Source organism: Meles meles, chromosome 9 (genome assembly GCF_922984935.1).
Source record: "Meles meles chromosome 9, mMelMel3.1 paternal haplotype, whole genome shotgun sequence".
Classification (NCBI taxonomy): Eukaryota; Metazoa; Chordata; class Mammalia; order Carnivora; family Mustelidae; genus Meles; species Meles meles.
Genome location: NC_060074.1, coordinates 9,857,139 through 9,875,099, shown reverse-complemented (window position 1 = coordinate 9,875,099; position 17,961 = coordinate 9,857,139). Strand labels below are relative to the sequence as shown.

The 17,961-nt window shown below is 39.9% G+C and overlaps 1 protein-coding gene across 1 annotated transcript in view; it reads left to right on the top strand.

The window, feature by feature from the left end:
• RFTN2 (raftlin family member 2) overlaps nt 1–17,961 on the top strand; it is a 67,066-nt gene that overhangs the window by 19,163 nt on the left and 29,942 nt on the right. Inside the window, exons 3-6 of the mRNA XM_046019855.1 lie at nt 1,265–1,379; nt 5,478–5,757; nt 9,059–9,262; nt 17,736–17,857. Of these exons, the coding sequence (XP_045875811.1) occupies nt 1,265–1,379; nt 5,478–5,757; nt 9,059–9,262; nt 17,736–17,857 (721 nt within the window). The remainder of the gene's footprint in view (nt 1–1,264; nt 1,380–5,477; nt 5,758–9,058; nt 9,263–17,735; nt 17,858–17,961) is intronic.

The window sequence follows — 17,961 nt, the reverse complement described above, 5'->3', positions numbered from 1 at the left end:
AGCAGAGTAACCCTCAGCTACAGGTCCTGTCACCGGACTGAACGAGCTGACTGGACCAATGAAGGCCACTTTCACTGAGCGTTGTTTTTTTTCAGCTGTCCTATAGTATTTTATTTATAGTGGCGACAGAAACTCTCTCCCTTTTAAAACTTTCACAGCAGAAAGACTTGCCTGCCAAGTTCTCACAAATCAGATAGACTTATCAGCTTTTTCCAAAAAAAAAAAAAAGTAGGATATAAAAACCATATTTTTTACTTTTTTTAAATAGCTGTTTTCCCAAACAATACTGCAACCATTTTTGTCAGCCTAGCTTGTAAGCTTGATAGTTTTCAAAATACAGTTGCCATTTCCAATGAAGAATGAAAATAACCAAGCCAATGTCTTTAACACATCATTTTTTTTTTTTTTAAACACAACTCTGACACTATATCAAGCCATCTCAAAGACCAGGGTAAACACTGTTTTCTCTTTTTAGTGCTGGTCTAGTAATTGATCACTTTAACTAGGAAAGGGCTAAGCAAGGAAAGAAAAATGAAATAAGAAGAGAAAAAAAAACAGGAAAATTGAAAAAACAAACAAACAAAAAAAGGACTTTAAAAAATTCCAGTTGTGCTTTTAAGGGACACTGCCCTGTTACTCAGTATTTGCCAACTTATAGAAATCTGAGAGGGTTTGTACGGGCCCCAGCTTTCACCATAAGATGGAACCTCATCTGGTATTTCAAGCATTAGTAAATAAACATGCTATTTTATCACATGGTAGCAACGCTTATATCCTAATTACAAATCTGTTAAACTATGTATAAATTACTGTTCCTCTTTTAGCATAACTTCCAGTGGACTTAGCAGTGCTCCGACAAGACTAAGAATAAGCAAGGGGTAAAGATCAGAAAAGGAAAAAAGGAAAAAGACAGGATGATAGTTTTTTGCACTTAATAGGACACTTACTTGTGCTTCTGTGCAAAAATGAGGTATAACAGTGATCTAAAATCATTTCTCACAGTTTTTATTAAAACGACTGGTGGATTTTTTTTCTTCCATATTAAATTAGAAAATAAATTAATCGAGGTTTAAACTAAGAAAATTAAAATTAGTAGAAGTTACTCTGTTTTTCTAGTATTTTTACCTAAGAAGACAACCATTAGGCTTAGGGGGGGGAAAAACTGTCTTGACCTTACTTATGAGTTGCTCACTCATTTTTACATTGAGCATATTAGCTGAAAATAATCAACGAACTTCCAACATGAATATATTCTCTGTTACAGCCCGAAGCATTCGACAGTACCCAGTGGACAAAGACGCCCGAGACTTGTGATTGAGGAATGTCCTCTAACTGACGAGACACAAACAAATGACATAGCAAAAGAACTGATAGAAAAGGTACATGTATATAATTTTTCATGTGGTATTGAGAAATACTTGGTATTTCCTCTTCATCAGTTTTCTTTCTTACTTTAAAAAGAACAGGGAAATATGGTCAGTGACTTCTTCTACCAGAGGTTAAAACATACTGAAGCACACATACCAAATTGTACACTTAGAAAGAGCAATGCAGGCCAATGAAACAGAATGGAAATGCCAGAAATAAATTTATACACATATAAGAAGTTTGATAATAAACCTGATGAAATAAAATGGGGCACAACCATCATTTAGTAAGTGCTGCTCGGAAAATGGATAATTGTCCTGTAGAAAAATAGACTCCACACATTTTAAATGAGATAAAGGGGTAACTTTTTTACCTATAGAAAGTCCAGAAGAAAATGAAAGAGTATACTGAGTAGACATACTCAATTATGAATAGGTTGAGGAGTTTGAGTATATAAATATACTAGGAAAATTAAGCTTTAAAATAAGAATGGCGGGGAGGAATTCCCAACAAATGTGTCCTATGGGAACTTCATTTAGAATTTACAGGAAACAAATCCAAATACATGAAAGTAATACCCAGTCTTGAATGGACAGACAGAATCCATGGACTGCAAAATACAAAAGGAAGCATGAAAGACACTTGGAAAAAGGGTCAACCTAACTAATAATTTTTTAAGTAGAACAGTATTACTACCTCACCAATATTAACTGAGAAATTAAATTGAAGATATTAAATCTAGTGTTGAAAGAGCTTTAAGAAAGCATTTGTATATTGCAACTGGCATTGTAATGAATTAATACACTGTTTCTGAATAACAGTCTGGTGATAAAAATCATAAAGCCCATTTTACCTCTTCTGTTAGAATCTATCCAAGAAATTAACTAAAAAAGGAAAGACTTGGGCGTCCGGGTGGCTCAGTCGGTTGTGTCCAACTCTTGATTTTTAGCTCAGGTCACGATCTCAGGGTCTTGGGGACGAGCCCTAAGTGGGGCTCCCTTCTCAGCAGGGAGTCTGCTTCTCTCCATCTCCGTCTGACTCTCCCTGGTCCCGCCCCCCACCCCTGCTCATGCGCGCGCACTCTCCCTCTAAAATAAATAAATAAATCTCTTTTTAAAAAGAAAGAAAAGGGGGAAATAATTTTTATATGACGATAGTTGAACGATCAGTGAATAAGGGGCCAGATTTTCAATAATCGGAAAACCGAGGAGGCAGCAATAGTACATCCATACAATGTAACAGTTTATGGAAATTGAACAACTATATCGACTGTAGAGCTAGAAAAGTCTACACAATATAACTTAATTGAAACTCAAATGAAAAACTGAACACTATATATGCATATTAATTAAAACCCAGAAAAATTATACATTCATGAGTATTCTAAATGGATGGGATTTTAAGTGAAAGTTTGTTCTTAGTTGCACTGACGTATTTGTAAGGTTTTAGCTTTTTTTAAGGGAATACAGCCAAAAACCTGAGGCATTTCAAGTAAGCAACTATGAAATTTGTTCACTGTTTCTATTATTGTCACCAAGTTTTAAATGGCCATGTGTGTCTGTAGTTTCGCGTACAGCCAGTTATAGCTGCTAGTGATGTTCCCTTTTAGGTATAATGTCCCCATTCAGTAATGTGTTCAGGAACAGTCCTTGAGACTAGATTTTTATAAACAGCCTACACATACTGTTTACTACTACTATTCTGGGAAATCTCACTTTGCTTTTGTGGGAATAAATCCACTCCAAAAAATTTCTTTTGAAACAAAAATGTAACTACTAATTTAGTCTTGATAGATCACCATCAGAGCCCTTGTTTTGCATTTAACTTCCTGGACACAGTTAAAGATCTATTTAAACAGGAAAGTAACTGTTATTCCAGCAATTAGAGTAATGGGGTTATTTCATGAAGAGAAAAGCTTCAGGAAACATAGCACGTGAGCTCTTTGAACATTGCCCCATGTGTGGACAAGAGCAGTAGACGAATGCCAAAATTTATTTTGGAACAGCTGTCTTACAAAAAGAGTTTATTGTTAAATAGCTAGATTTTAAGTCATTTTATCATTATATCAATATTTACTCTATTTTTAAAATTAGGTTTATGAGTGTTTTTCCCAGGATTTTTAAATAAAAATAACCTTTAAAAAATATCAATCTTCCAACTTTAAAAAGATGGGAAAAAATTAATATTCTATTTGTTATCAGACTTTTCCAGATAAAACTTTCTAGTAATAGAAAATAGAAAAATCCTTCTGCACTTTTTCACCCAAATGAACTAATGAGGCCTAGAGAAAGAACTGTCTTAAATGTACCCATTCCCACCTGCAGAACCATGCCTCCTTACCACTTCTCTTTCCTCTCGCAGGACATCTGATAAAAAGGACAGTTTGTGGTTACTTTTAAGGCTTCGTGCATTGTTCCGACCTCAGTATGTTCCTTTATAAGAGTAAATGATACTGTGTCAGTATCGGCCTCTGTCCCAGCTCCACACACCCACACCTCTGTCCTGCTCAGAATTCTCCTCTTTTTTGGCTGGAGCTGAGTGACCATCGTGGGCATTGCTGTCTGGTTTTGCCCCAGTTGTTCCTGGCCCTTTTCATTTATTTCATTTCTGACCATAGGTGTTTGCATTTGCAACATCCACCATAAGTCTTTTTCCTCTCCCAGGTAACATTTAAAATATTTAATTTAGGGGTGCTTGAGTGACTCAGTAGGTTAAGTCTCTGACTCTCGGTTTTGGCTCAGGTCGTAATCTCAGGGTCATGAGATCAAGCCCCACACCAGGCTCCTCACTCAGCAAGGAGTCTGCTAGATGATTCTCTCTCTCCCTCTCCCTCTGCCCCTCCCCACACATGCACTCTCTCTTTCTCTCTCTCCATCAGATAAATAAGTCTTTAAAGAAATCATTTAAATGTTTAAAACAGTGACCAAATAAAAGATGTTTTTATTTCTTCATTTTTGCTTATTTAACAAGTACTTATAGAGCCCCCACAGGTACAAAACAGCACAAAACAGAAATGATTAATACACACACACACACACATATGTGTGTGTGTATATATATATATACAGTCCTAGCCCTCAAAAGAATTGCCAGTTTAACAGAGGAGAAAAACATAGATACAAAAAGAACAAAGAAATGAAGCAAAAGCAGAGTAAGGGAAAGGTGTCTAGCAGAAAATCATCACTCTCAAGGTCTCACATTATTTCACTACATTATACGATGTGCTCCTGAATCCTATTCTTTAACTTAGATGATTGAATCTAATCATGTGCATTTGGCCCGATAGAAATAGCATCAAGATATAAGCATACGTGAAAACTTCCCGAGAGCGAATCAGGCCTACGCATTATATGTAACACGTTTGTCGAGAATTAGACTTGTGGGGCACCTGGGTGGCTCAGTGGGTTAAAGCCTCTGCCTTCAGCTCAGGTCATGATCTTGGGGTCCTGGAATCGAGCCCCGCATCGGGCTCTCTGCTTATCAGGGAGCCTGCTTCCTCTACTCTCTCTGCCTGCCTCTCTGCCTACTTGTGATCTTTGTCTGTCAAATAAATAAATAAATAAAAATCTTAAAAAAAAAAAAAGAATTAGACTTGTAACATTTTTCTTTACCTGCATCAAGAAAACAATGCTGTATGATTTTGCTTTTAAATTAATGTTTCTTCTCATCACTTCTCGGCCTTTTGGCTAAGATCAAGTGAAATTAATGTTTCTTCTTTATTAATTAGAATTGTGTTGTTTTTAGATTTCTTGGAATAGTTTTTAATATTGCCTCAATGAGAGAAACCATTGTTAACAGGTCTGCAAAAATCATGTTATAGAATTATTAGTTCTTCCCAAATAGTAACCTTTTGAAGAAAAACATGATTCTTGTTCTCGTAATTTCTAAAGCGTATCTGTTCGAAGTTCTGTTTGAAGAAGACACAGTAATAGTGTGACCTAGTCTTCGGAGGAGTGCTTTATTGGAGGTTATTACTCTGTGTATGAATGGGTCTTTGCTTAGTGGTCAATTTACTTCTTCTTATGGATTTCCTTAATAAGCCTATAGGTTAACTGATGAAGTAATCAGTGTAAATCAATTTTACATTTTGTTCTACAATCTCTTTTCAGATTAATATAGCTGCTAAGAGAGGAATGAAATTTGTTGGATTCCTGTCACAGCCTTACCCACCACTTAAATTCTGCAATGGAATCAACCATGATGGAGATACAGAATCAACACTGTCTGTGAGACACACTTCAGAGGAAAACTGTAAAAGTTGGAACGAAGGAACATTAAGTGGGCAGTCATCTGAGAGTGGAATTGAGGAAGAACTTCATCATGAAAGTGGACAGTGTCAAATGGACCGAGATGGCAGCCCCAGTTACTCTAAATCCAGAAGGGGAGAAGGTAATAGACAAGAGAAGTAGAAATAGTGCAATAGTTTAAATTTGGCAAAAATAAATTTTTCTTGTTTTTTTTTTAATTTTTCTTGTTTTTTTAGAAACACGAGGCAAAGTGAATTTCTAAAGATTATAAACACTGAATAAACTAATATAAACTTGTCTTGAATTTTTTTGAAATTATTATAGCCAAAAATAAGATAGGGCAGTTTTTCAAACAGCTGTCCCTGGCATGGTCATACAATGCCATCCACATAAGGAAATTTTGTTTTGAAAATTGGTTTCCATTTAGTCATTCACCAACTCCTGTATAAAATGGAGGCTGTGTGTGTATACAGAAAGTGATTCTATAAATATAGAAAGCTGTTCTGACTTATGTTTGTTTTTAAAAACAGTGTGTGAGAATTTTAGTTTTGGCTTTTCCCATCTCATGGATGGTTTTTGCCTTTGAAGTTAATTGGCTTTCTTTGATCATCAATTAGAATAAGAAAATGCAGTTCATAATGAAACGATTAATATAACAATAGTGCCTGCATCCTAAAATAACCTTAAACATTGGTCTTATTCTACTTTGCCAACTGGCAAATCTTCCAAAAAATTGAGACTGCTTTTTCATGTATTTTGGCCTGCTCAGAGTTTTCTGCTACCTTCGCAGGCGTGCTTTAAAAGGCACTACTCGAGAAAGTCAAGGACGCTGCATACCTTAGAATTAAGAGCTCTGAAGTCAGACTGCCTCAATTTCTTCATAGAAGAACAATCTCATGTTGTGAGAAGTTGCTAAAGATAAGGACACTTAGTTCAGTGCCTGCCACAGAATCAGTTCTGTATTAACTGTTGTTGACTGATCCTTTGATCCGTGCCAGGGCTGAAACTACACACTCTGGTGTAACACACCGCACACACGTACACCGGCCTTCTAGGTTGTAGTAGTGAGATGTACTCAACATTCTGAGGATGAGAGAGACCCACTCGACTGTGATCAGTGCCATTTTTTAAGAATGAACCGGAAGCATTTTCTGATTCATCATCTCACCTCTCCTCACCACCACCACCCGCCCATTTTTTTTTCCCCAGCTCCCTAGCTAACAACCATCCCGATTTTCCTGCAGTGTAAACGTTTTAGGAACAAAAGCATTGTTGGAGCTATGGTCGAAGACCTATTTTCTTTCTTCCATACAACGCTGCCTTTGAAGTCCTGCTGGTTCCCATCCTAACTTTGATAACATCGGGTGTTTATTCCAGTCCTTTTAAGTTCTAAATCCAATATGATACCAATTTAATTATCCATCTTTAGTTTCTACTTTCTTTTTTTAATTTCTTTAAAATTTTTTTAAAGATTTTATTTATTTATTTGACAGAGAGAGATCATAAGTAGGCAGAGAGGCAGGCAGAGAGAGTGAGAGGGAAGCAGGCTCCCTGCAGAGCAGAGAGCCAGATGTGGGACTCGATCCCAGGACCCTGAGATCATGACCTGAGCCGAAGGCAGAGGCTTAAACCACTGAGCCACCCAGGTGCCCATTTCTTTAAAATTTTTTAAAGGGTGGGTGGAGGGACAGAAAAAAGAATCTTAAGCAGGCTCCACGCCCAGTGCGGAGCCCAACCCGGGGCTTGGTCCACAACCCTGAGATCACTACCTGAACTGAAATCAAGAGTCAAATGCCTAACCAACTGAGCCACCCAGGCACCCCTAGGCTCCACTTGCTAAATAGTTTAAATCATAAACTTCTTAATAATTTGTCTATGGCAATAGTTCTTAACTTGGTGTGCAGGGGTGGGATGGTGGCAACATGAGTTTGAGGGAGACACACACAAAAGGCCTTTTAGAGAATCTGCTGAAACCCATGGAGACTCAATCCAGAAAAATGTACATGGGGACACCCGAATGGCTCAGTTCACTGGGCATCCGACTCTTGGTTTTGGCTTAGGTCATGATCTCGTGGTCATGAGATCGAGTCTTGCATCTGGCTCCACACACTAAGTGGAGTCTGCTGGAGTTTCTCGCTCTCTTTCTCTCCCCCTGCCCCTTCCCCTACTTGAGCACTCTCTAAACTAATTAATTAATTTAATTTAATACATAAAATCTTTTGTAAAAAACGCACATAACAAAAAAAAATGCACATGACATACATACCCCCAGAACTTTTGCAATACAAGTGGCATTGGTCTTCCTAAACATAACCATGTAGGTGGGTCCATAGACCACTCCCCAGTTAAGAATTTGTCAACTTATGGAAAACTAGAAGATATGATATCTTCCATGTTCCATGTCTAAATAAGTATTCTAGAGTCACTCCTACATAAGAGGCATGAATAATGCTTACGATAACAGAATTTTGGAAACAATATATCAACAAGAGAATAATAAACTGCAGTTTAACTAAATGAATAAGGTCTATATGTATTAATTCCACTTCAAGCATAAAAAAATCAATTTATAGTGGCATCTGGGTGGTTCTGTCGATTAAGTGTCTGCCTTCAGCTCAGGTCATGATCTTGGGTTCCTGGGATGGAGGCCCCTTCCTCCCATCTCCCCTCCTTGGGATCCCTACTCAGTGAAGAGTCTGCTTCTCCCTCTCTTTCTTCTCCTCCCCGCCAACACTTTGCTCTCTCTCTCTCTCAAATAAATATATAAAATCTTTTTAAAAAATCAATTTATAGGGGCGTCTGGGTGGCTCAGTTGGTTAAGCCTCTGCCTTTAGCTCTGGTCATGATCTCGAGGTCTTGGGATCAAGCCCCGCATCGGGCTCTCTGCTCAGCACGGAGCTTGCTTCCCCCTCCCTCTCTGTCTGCCTCTCTGCCTACTTGATCTCTCTCTGTGTGTCAGGTAAATAAATAAAATCTTTAAAAAAATAAAAATAAAATCCGTGACTGACTGACAAACAAGGGACTAACAAACAAGCTATTAAAAAAACAACAACAACAACAATTTATAGATGCATATATACAATATCATACTGCTTTAAACGTTTTTTTTAAATGCAAAACATAATATATACTAATGGATATATAAATGTACATTAAGAGAGTAAAAGCTTGAGTGAGAATAATAAACACCAAATCATTATAGTAGCTACTTCTGGAGAATTGGATTAGCCTCAACTACATCCATTTCTCATTTCCTGGAAAAAAATCTAAAGGAAACATGGCATAAGGTTAACATTTAATAAAGTTGAGTGGTAGGTAATTTTGTTATTCTCTATGCTTATCTGTTTGCTTGAAATACATGAGTAATAAAAGAAAATTTTAGGAACTTTTTAAATAAATGAATAAATAAATATTTTTTCTTCTTTCTGAACATCTATCCCCAGATAACAAATTGTATATGGTATTCAATGTTTTTGATGATGAATCAACCTGTTGGACCTATCAGGAAGGCATCCTGTCAATGAAAGTAACAAGAAAAGGATCTGTCATTAGTACGCTTGATGCTGATTGGCTGGAATTAACTACATTTTATTATAAGCAAGGCTTGTCTTTAATTGATTCTTTTGTATGCTGGGAAACATCTAAAGGTAAGTTATATATTATGATATATTCATAACTAAAGAATTTGACCTGTGTCAGAGCTGGTGGAAATGTTTTTGCCTCTCAAGATCTGTGGCTAAAAGGACAGGTATTAATCATTAAGAATGAGATTGCAAAAAAAAAAAAAAAAGAATGAGATTGCAATTATGACACAGCCATGTAGCTCTAATTTTAAAAGTTTAACCATCATGCTTTCCTGTTGCCACTGCTTTTGGCAACCTTGAAAGGAAAGAAAATAAACAGGTGACAGAATTTCCACTAGACCCAAAATGCACTAAGGAAAACCTTCTTCCCTCTGAGCCACATGTCCTGATGACCCAGATTTTGGACAATGTGTCACATCTGGTCAGGGCCAGTGACTAAGAAGCCCAATCATGTTCCAGTTTGTATAGCATGGGTTGGCATGACCGTAAATGAGAACAGCAAGATGTAAACAGCAAGGCCTTTCCACATCCCTGTGAAACAAAGTTCTTCAAGCTTAGCCTCCTTGAAGAGATGGCCTATGACCTGTCTCCCAGCCAAGCACAGGCCTGCGAGTGGGGCTCTGGGAACAGTAAGAACCTCGAGGATCCAATGCCCTCTGGTCCCTTGTGCCTTTCCTATGTTCCTTTTTGTGGATGGTAACTTGACAGTAAGCTGAGGGGAACATCCTCAAGCCCTGTCTTCCCATCACCACATCCTCCCCAGGGCTTAGCCTTCTCTCCTGAAGAAGCTGATGCTCCCAGAGGCTGGGCACAGATTCCCCCTGTGAATCATAATACAGAGACTGTGATGATAGACAGACAGATGGATAGACAGACAGATGCAAGCTTAGCCATCATATGTGGTAGAATTATAGTGGATTGTTTGCTGTTGGGTTGTAACTGTCAGGAACAGACTAAACTGTATGATTGACTAGGATTTTCCAAATAAGATGTATTACAACAGCCCATTTAGGAGGATTATAATTGCATTTGATAGTTACTATCCAAACTTACACACTATCCCAATTTTGGACACTATCTACCATGTGTTCTAGTCTATATCTGACTCTAAAATTTGTATAGAAAATAACCTTTGGTTCAAAAATGATATTGACTCTATTTTTCTGCCTCCTTGTATCTTTCAACTTCCCCTAGCCTTCCTCTTAGTTGCAATAGAATATGTAAATCATTCATGTCTCACAAAAACAAACAAATCTTTCCAAAAATTTCTTTCTAGAGAAACTGTTTTGAAAAAGAGATTAGTGGTAAAATAAAAGAAAAATTCATGGTTAGGAGATTTGAAAAATAAGTTAGGAAGGATGAAGGCTATGAAAACCAGGATAATTAATTACCTCAATGAGGTTAGAGGAAAGGAAAAAAAAGCAAATAAGATGTGATCTCAATATACCTTATTATCATTAAATCAGACTATCATTTGGGGGCACCTGGGTGGTTGAGTCATTAAGCATCCACCTTTGGTTCAGGTCATGATCCTAGCCTTGGATCGAGCCCCGTGTCAGGCTCCCTGCTTGGTGGGAAGACTGCTTCTCCCTCTCCCACTATCACTGCTTGTGTTTCCTTCCTCGCTGTGTCTCTCTCTGTCAAATAATAAATAAAATCTAAAAAAAAATAAAAGACTATCATTCAGCATGGAGTTTCCTCAAAAAGTTAAAAATAGAACTACACTACGACCCTGCAATGGCACTACTAGGTATTTCCCAAAGGATACAAAAATACTGTTTGAAGGGACACATGCACCCCGATGTTTATAGCAGCAGCATCAACAATAGCCAGATTAGAGAAAGAGCCCAAATGTCCATCAACTGATGAATGAATAAAGATGTGTGTATGTGTGTAGATATATACACACACATACACACAATGGAGTATTACTCAGCCATCAAAAAGAATTTCCTTTTGCAACACTGTCAGATGGAGCTAGAGTGTATTATGCTAAGAAAAATAAGTCAGGGAAAGACAAATGCCATATGATCTCACTCATAAGTGGAAGAAACAAAACAGATGAATATAGGGTAAGGAGTAAAAAAGATGGGGGAGGCATAAGAGACTTTTTTTTTTTTAAGATTTTATTTGTTTATTTGAGAGCGAGAGAGAGAGCACGAGCAGGGATTGAGGGTGCTGAGAGAGAGGGAGAGGCAGACTCCTCACTGATCAAGGAGCCAGACATGGGGCTCAGTCCAAGGAACCTGGGATCATGACTTGAGCAGAAGGCAGACGCTTAACCAACTGAACCACCCAGGCGCCCCATGAGACCCTCAACTACAGAGAACAAACTGAGGGTTGTTGGAGGAGAGGTGGGCGGAAATGATCTAACTGGGTGATGAGTGTTAAGGAGGTACATGTTATGACGAGCACTGGGTGTTCTATGTAACTGATAAATCACGAAATTCTACTCCTGAAGCCAATATTACACTCTATGTTTAACTAACTAGCATTTAAATAAAGACATTTTTTTTTAAAAAATCAAAAAAAAAAAAAAAAGGAAAATCAGTCTATTAATAAATCAGGGATACCTTAACAAACAGAACTAAAGACTTTGGGATGGACATCGGGGAGGGTATGTGCTCGGTGAGCGTTATAAATTGTGTAAGACTGATGAATCACAGACTTGTACCCCTGAAACAAATAATACATCACATATTAAATTTTTTAAAAAGAACTAAAGGCTTTGGGTAATTATCTAAACTTACCAAGAATCATGGCCCAATAGGTTCTTTTAACTAGAAACCAAGACCTAAGGATCTAGCCCACCAAAACACCCAGAAATTATGGCCCATAATACACAGCTCACAGCTGTGCTCAATAGATATTGCTTAGTATTTTTGGTAATTATAAACTTCTCCCAAGTTGGTCTTTTATGGAAGCACCAAAATCTAGTAAAAAGAGCAGGTAAGACCAGGGTTTAAATGTTATGTCCTCAACTTAGTAGCAGGTGATCTGGAGAAGTTAGGGAGCTTGTGGAGCCCCATTTTCCTGAAAGGCAAATAAAAATATTTCCTACTTTGCTGCTGTGAAAATTTAGTAAGGCATCGGGTGTACGAAGTGACTCCGCAGTGCCCCGCCCCTGCCAGAGCTCACTTTCCGTTCCCCCCGGGGCTCACCAAGGGCCATCACAGCCCCGCGGGCTGCCCGCCCGGAGGTCGCTGTACGCTTCTGTAGTTCGCTTTCTTCTCTTTCTCCTTCTCTTCCTTCCAGAAAGTCTAAGTTGGAGCCATTTCAAATTTTGGTTCGTGACTAACTGCTGAAGGAAAAACGAAAAATACTCCTTTCAAAATCCCTTTCAGGCCTGCCGGCCTTGGGCCTCGCCTGGTGAAAATAAAATTAGTCCCAGCAGTTGCCAGCCCGAGGCTCTGGAGGCCTTTTGTTCGCAAAGCCTCAGAAGCTGTTCGAGAGCCCCAGGGAGAAGCTCTCCCTCTCAGCAACTGGGAATGTCTCATTAGACATCTTACAGGGAGGACTTTGCCAAGGCCCTAACGAACCACCACGGTGTGTGGGGTCTGGCAAGTGGGTGTGTCACTCGGGACTTCCCGACCAGCGCAGGCAAGCAGTGGAGGGGACCTGTGACCCACGCCTGTGTCACTGTGAGAAGCAAGTCAGCGGAAGCAGGCTGAATCGGTTGCTTTGTTCTGGGATATGTGACGCCTGACAGCTAGAGCACAGGGCACACAATGTGTGTTTTGTTTTGTCTCGCTTCCATCCTCTTCCAAAATACTGTCAGAAGTCAGCCTGTCACGAGGAATAGACGGACAAAACCAGACGTTGCACAGACATTTAAATAATTACTGCACAAATCTCGTTTTATAAAATATCCTCCTCTAGAGACAGGGACAGGAGGAACAGACTTGTAAAAAGCTTTCTCCTTTGGTGGGGTCACGGTGGAGGGGTTGCGAGGTCTGGGAATTCTTCTTCAGCGTCCTTTCCCACACACCCTCAAAGCCTTTTCTGCTTCGAAAAGCTCCCCGGGAGAGGCACCCAGCGGCCCGCTTGCGGCTCTTACAGCCTGAGCGCTCCCACTGCGGCGGCCTCCTGCATCTGACCTTTGCGTCTGACCTTCTCCCGCACTGCCAGGCCCTCACCAAACGTCCTCTGCTGGGATCACTGCACATGCTCTGTCGGGCAAAAACCCCAAATGGTCCCAGGAGAGCCTACATCAGGCTTCCCCGGAGGAGCCAACAAAGACAAAACCCTTTATTTTACCAGAATGTGTCGAGATTCAGTGGGCAGTTGGCACGGGCTGAGATGAGCAGCTTTGCCAGCTGGAATAACACACACACACACACACACACACACACACACACACACACGAGGTCCTCATACTTTACTAGCCTATAAACGCCCCCGTCATTGTCAGAGAATAGTCTCTTCCCACCTCGAGTACACTCACATTCTAAGGCCACATTTTTATTTTTTATGAATTTTTAGACTTAAATCCATTTCGAGCTCTTCACCCCTACAAAAACGCTTGTGTGGAGCCCGCAGGCAGGCCGTACCGGAATGAGGAGTGGGGGGGAGTACTGACGGAGAAACCGGTCTTCATTCATTCACTTCACACGTGCCCAGGCACTTGGTTTACAACCATGAGCAAACCGGACATCCTCCCTACTCAGATGAGAGTAGGGACATCTTCCCTTCTCTCAGAAAGCTGGCCCTGGGGCATAAGGCAGTCGGGCAGCAACGGGTACGGAAGCCCACATGTCTGATTTCAAAATTGAGAGATGCGCTGCGACAGGGGTCAGGAGGTCGTGCCCGACGAATCCCCAGTCACACCGAGACTGGAAAGCCTGCATTTGAGAGCCAGAGACAGACTGTTGTAGGCAGAAGACACACCCCCAGATGTTCAGAAACCCCAGGGCAGGAAGGAGGGTCAGGGAAAATGTCTGTGCCGCTGGAGCAGGGTATGAAGAGAGACGGGCTCCGGCAAGGCAGGAGCAGTGAGCCGCAGCTGGTCTTAACATAACGCAACAAGAGCTGACCTGTGTTTGTACTGATTATTATATGCCAGCATTGTTCTAAGCACTTTACAGTTTTTAACTCAGTTAATCCCCACGGCAACCCTACGAGGTTGGCATGATTATTCCCTTTTCATAGATGAGGAAACTGAGACACAGAAATATTAAATAAAAATGTGTCCATGTTCATGCCACGAGACAGTGAGGCACAGGGGCATCTAGGTGGAGTGGGGGCTCTTGGCCAATTTGCCATCCTGCCAGGATTGATTTTTTTTTCCTTTTTTTGTCATCCTACCAGGTTTTTTATTCCAAGTCATTCACTGAAGACTTAAAGAGGGACTTAGGGCCTGATCTGCATTTTTTAATTTTTTTTATTTTATTATTTATTTATTTATTTATTTATTTGACAGAGAGAGATCACAAGTAGATAGAGAGGCAGAGAGAGAGAGAGAGGGAAGCAGGCTCCCCACTGAGCAGAGAGCCCAATGCAGGACTCGATCCCAGGACCCCGAGATCATGACCTGAGCCAAAGGCAGCGGCTTAACCCACTGAGCCACCCAGGCGCCCTGATCTGCGTTTTTAAAAGAACCTCTTTGGCCTCGTTTTGGGAAGTGGATCGGGGAGGGCCAGAGTGGAAGGGGGTGCCATTCAGAGGCTGTTGCACTGACGCATACAGAGATGAGGGTAGGACGGAGAAAAATCAACAGGCTGAGATTTGTTTTGGAGACAGAATGTTTATGAATAATCTCCAAATGAGAGTTTCTATATGTGCTCTCCAGTTCTCAGAGATGGTCCTGGCCAAAAATGACACGTGGGCCAAAAATACTAAAACGTGAGGTTACTTTTCCTCGCGTTTACAGAAATGTCGATGTCATGCGTAGCGGAAATGAACGTGTCAGGACACGTGTCCAGACTAGTCAACCATTCCCTGAGAATCGTTTAAGCTTGTGCTTCTCAAACCAGGGTCCAAGTACACTGGGGGTATGCAACCTTGTGCTAGGGTGTACAGAGGTTCGCAGGATAAAACTCTTCCTAGAATATCAGTATTACTCAAGACGGGGAGATGGAGAACCACACTTTTTTACATGTAAGAACATACTTGAAAAGAATGCAAAGCTTGCATGGATTTTAAGATACAACATTAGAATTGAAAGAATTATTCTTGCCACACTCGACGTACACTTCCAACTGTACTTGGCGACCATCCTTCAAGGACAAAGGCGTAGTTGCCTTTGCTACCGGTGGTATTTGGCTTAAAAAAAAAAATTAAGCGGCACTGCATCAGGTCAACGACTTGTCACTTTTTCGTATTACGTACACGTAGAAAATGGTAATATTATATAAGGCATACAGGTAGAAGAGGATAAAGTTTTTCTGAGCGGGAGGGAGCGCCCTACATCTTGGTACTCCTGTAGCAGGCTCTCAACACACCAGTGAGCCAAGGCACACTGGGTGGGAAGCTCTGGGACGTGTAATGTTAAGAAGTGACCCAGTTCGGGAACAGTTATTAAGTAATTGGTCAGAATTATCACCTCACCCCATTACCTGAAAGATTTAACGCACCAAGCCCCCAAACAGTCACTCTCCATGAGACCGTCCCTGCCACCCTGCCTTGCCACCACTTCTGTTAGGGCGAAGTTTTCAAGTGATATAAGTACTTTCTCCTGTAATTATCCTTCGTCAGTGGCTCTGGGGATTGGCATGGGCCCCAAGAAGGTCAGCCAGGGCTCTGGGAGCTCTAAAGTGAGAGGGAGGCACCTAATTATAATATCCACATAGCAAAGTGCATTAACCTCACGTGTACAGCCAAATAGAACACAAACGTTCAAGATATAAAACATCTCTTTATATGTCAGTTGTATCTCAATAAACTGGGAGAGGGGGGTGTAGGGGGTAGGGAAATGATACAGAACAATTCCAACATCCCAGAAAACCACCTCACGACCCCTCCCAGTCAATATCCCCCCACCCAGAGTAAGCACCCTCTGCCAGCACCCCCATAGACCAGTCCTGCCTGTCTCTGACCTTCACACAGATTGACAAATACAGCATGTACTCTCTGTCTGGTCTCTTTTGCTCAACATAGTATCTGAAATTCATCCTTGTTGCTACACAGCAGTGAGTCTTGCTTGTTTATTCTTGTGTGGTATTGCTCTGTATGAGTCTGCCACACTTTCATTCTCTCTAAACCAAAAGAATTTAGAAGTACTAGGGTATCCCAATACTGAGGAAACAGACACAGAGCCACAAACCCGACGGTTCTCACATTATATAATCCCCAAGTAAATAAGAGGCAGATTATAATGACACAATTATCACAGCATATAATTATTTCTAAAATTCATACCCCCATTCTAAAAAAGGACTTGGGGCATACATAGTTTTATAGATGGTCTTATGATGCTCTAAACTTACAGTCAGAAAGATTTACTTCCACGGGTCACTTTGGGGTGACAGTCGACGAGTACATCGAAAGGAAGTGGAACATACACATACGCTGTAATCAGAAAACTAATTCCAACCAGTAAATTAAACTTTACTGGGTTTTTGGGAACCAGTCTGAACAATGTAAATTCTTCATGATGTTCTGCCCTAGCTGTAAATAATGTAAATAATAATAATAGTAAGGAGTTTCTTTAAAGTTCACAGCCCATTAATAAAAATCAAAACGAAAAATTACATTGAAATTATGTTTGTCTTTTTTATCTTTAAACTTAAAAGATCACTTGAAAACTTTGTAGGTTATAATTTAGATAACTGTCCACCAGAGAGACCTTGATGTGACATTGTACAGTATAAAAAAACAAAATGTTTAACCAGCATATGACCATGGGAAAATTGTCTCCTATTGCAAAATAAGACACAAAAGAATGTCCATAAAATCAGTTAAGTTTTCACCAGCTGGTTATTGTCAGCTATTCAAGAAAATGTCAGAGGCCCTCCCTTAAAACTTCCTTCCCAGCAGGAATTCTTTTGACAATGACTTCTGTGTAAGATTTTCCTGTTACCATTCTTTTATTATTTTTTTAAAGCATCATGGAGGTGAAGAATTGTTTTGTGTTTATAGTTTTTGAAGTGGTCTTACCTCACATTAGTTTTAATATCACACCTGTAACTTCAAAGATTAGCATTTTTTATGTTTTCTCTCTTAAGGGTGTAATTCATACGCATAAACATACAGACCGGAAACCAAAATTTGATTTCAAGGTGAAGGTCATTTCCCAATGCTTTCTAGGCTTAGGAAATCCACTTGCTTACCATTGTACAATATTATTTTATCTTGGTTTTCTTATTGTATTTTTCATATTTACAGTGTGATTTTAATTCAGGGAAGGGCAAACCTGTCTTGAGCTTTCCCACAAAAAAATATAATAATAACCTTCAAAGAGAAGGAGGAGGATGTTGTTGATTCAGCCAAAATAAGAGCTTATTAATTTGTATGCTTTCATTTCTGCTTACTCAAAGTGTTATCTAAGGATTTAAATCCTTATTTGCAACTCTTCTTAATTGTATCCTTTTCCTCACAGGGGACCATCTGCCTAAATCTTTGGAAGGATTCTTTATCTACGAAGAAGAAGGTTCTGGAGTTCCAGGTTCCATTAGGAAAGGAAATGATGCCATCGTAGTAGAACAATGGACCATTATTGAGGTAAACTGCAGTTTTCTGACAATTTAGCTTTACTTTTTGATTTAGTTTTACATGATAAAGATCTTCATTGCCTAATCCAGGCAGCATCCTTCAAACACATGTCT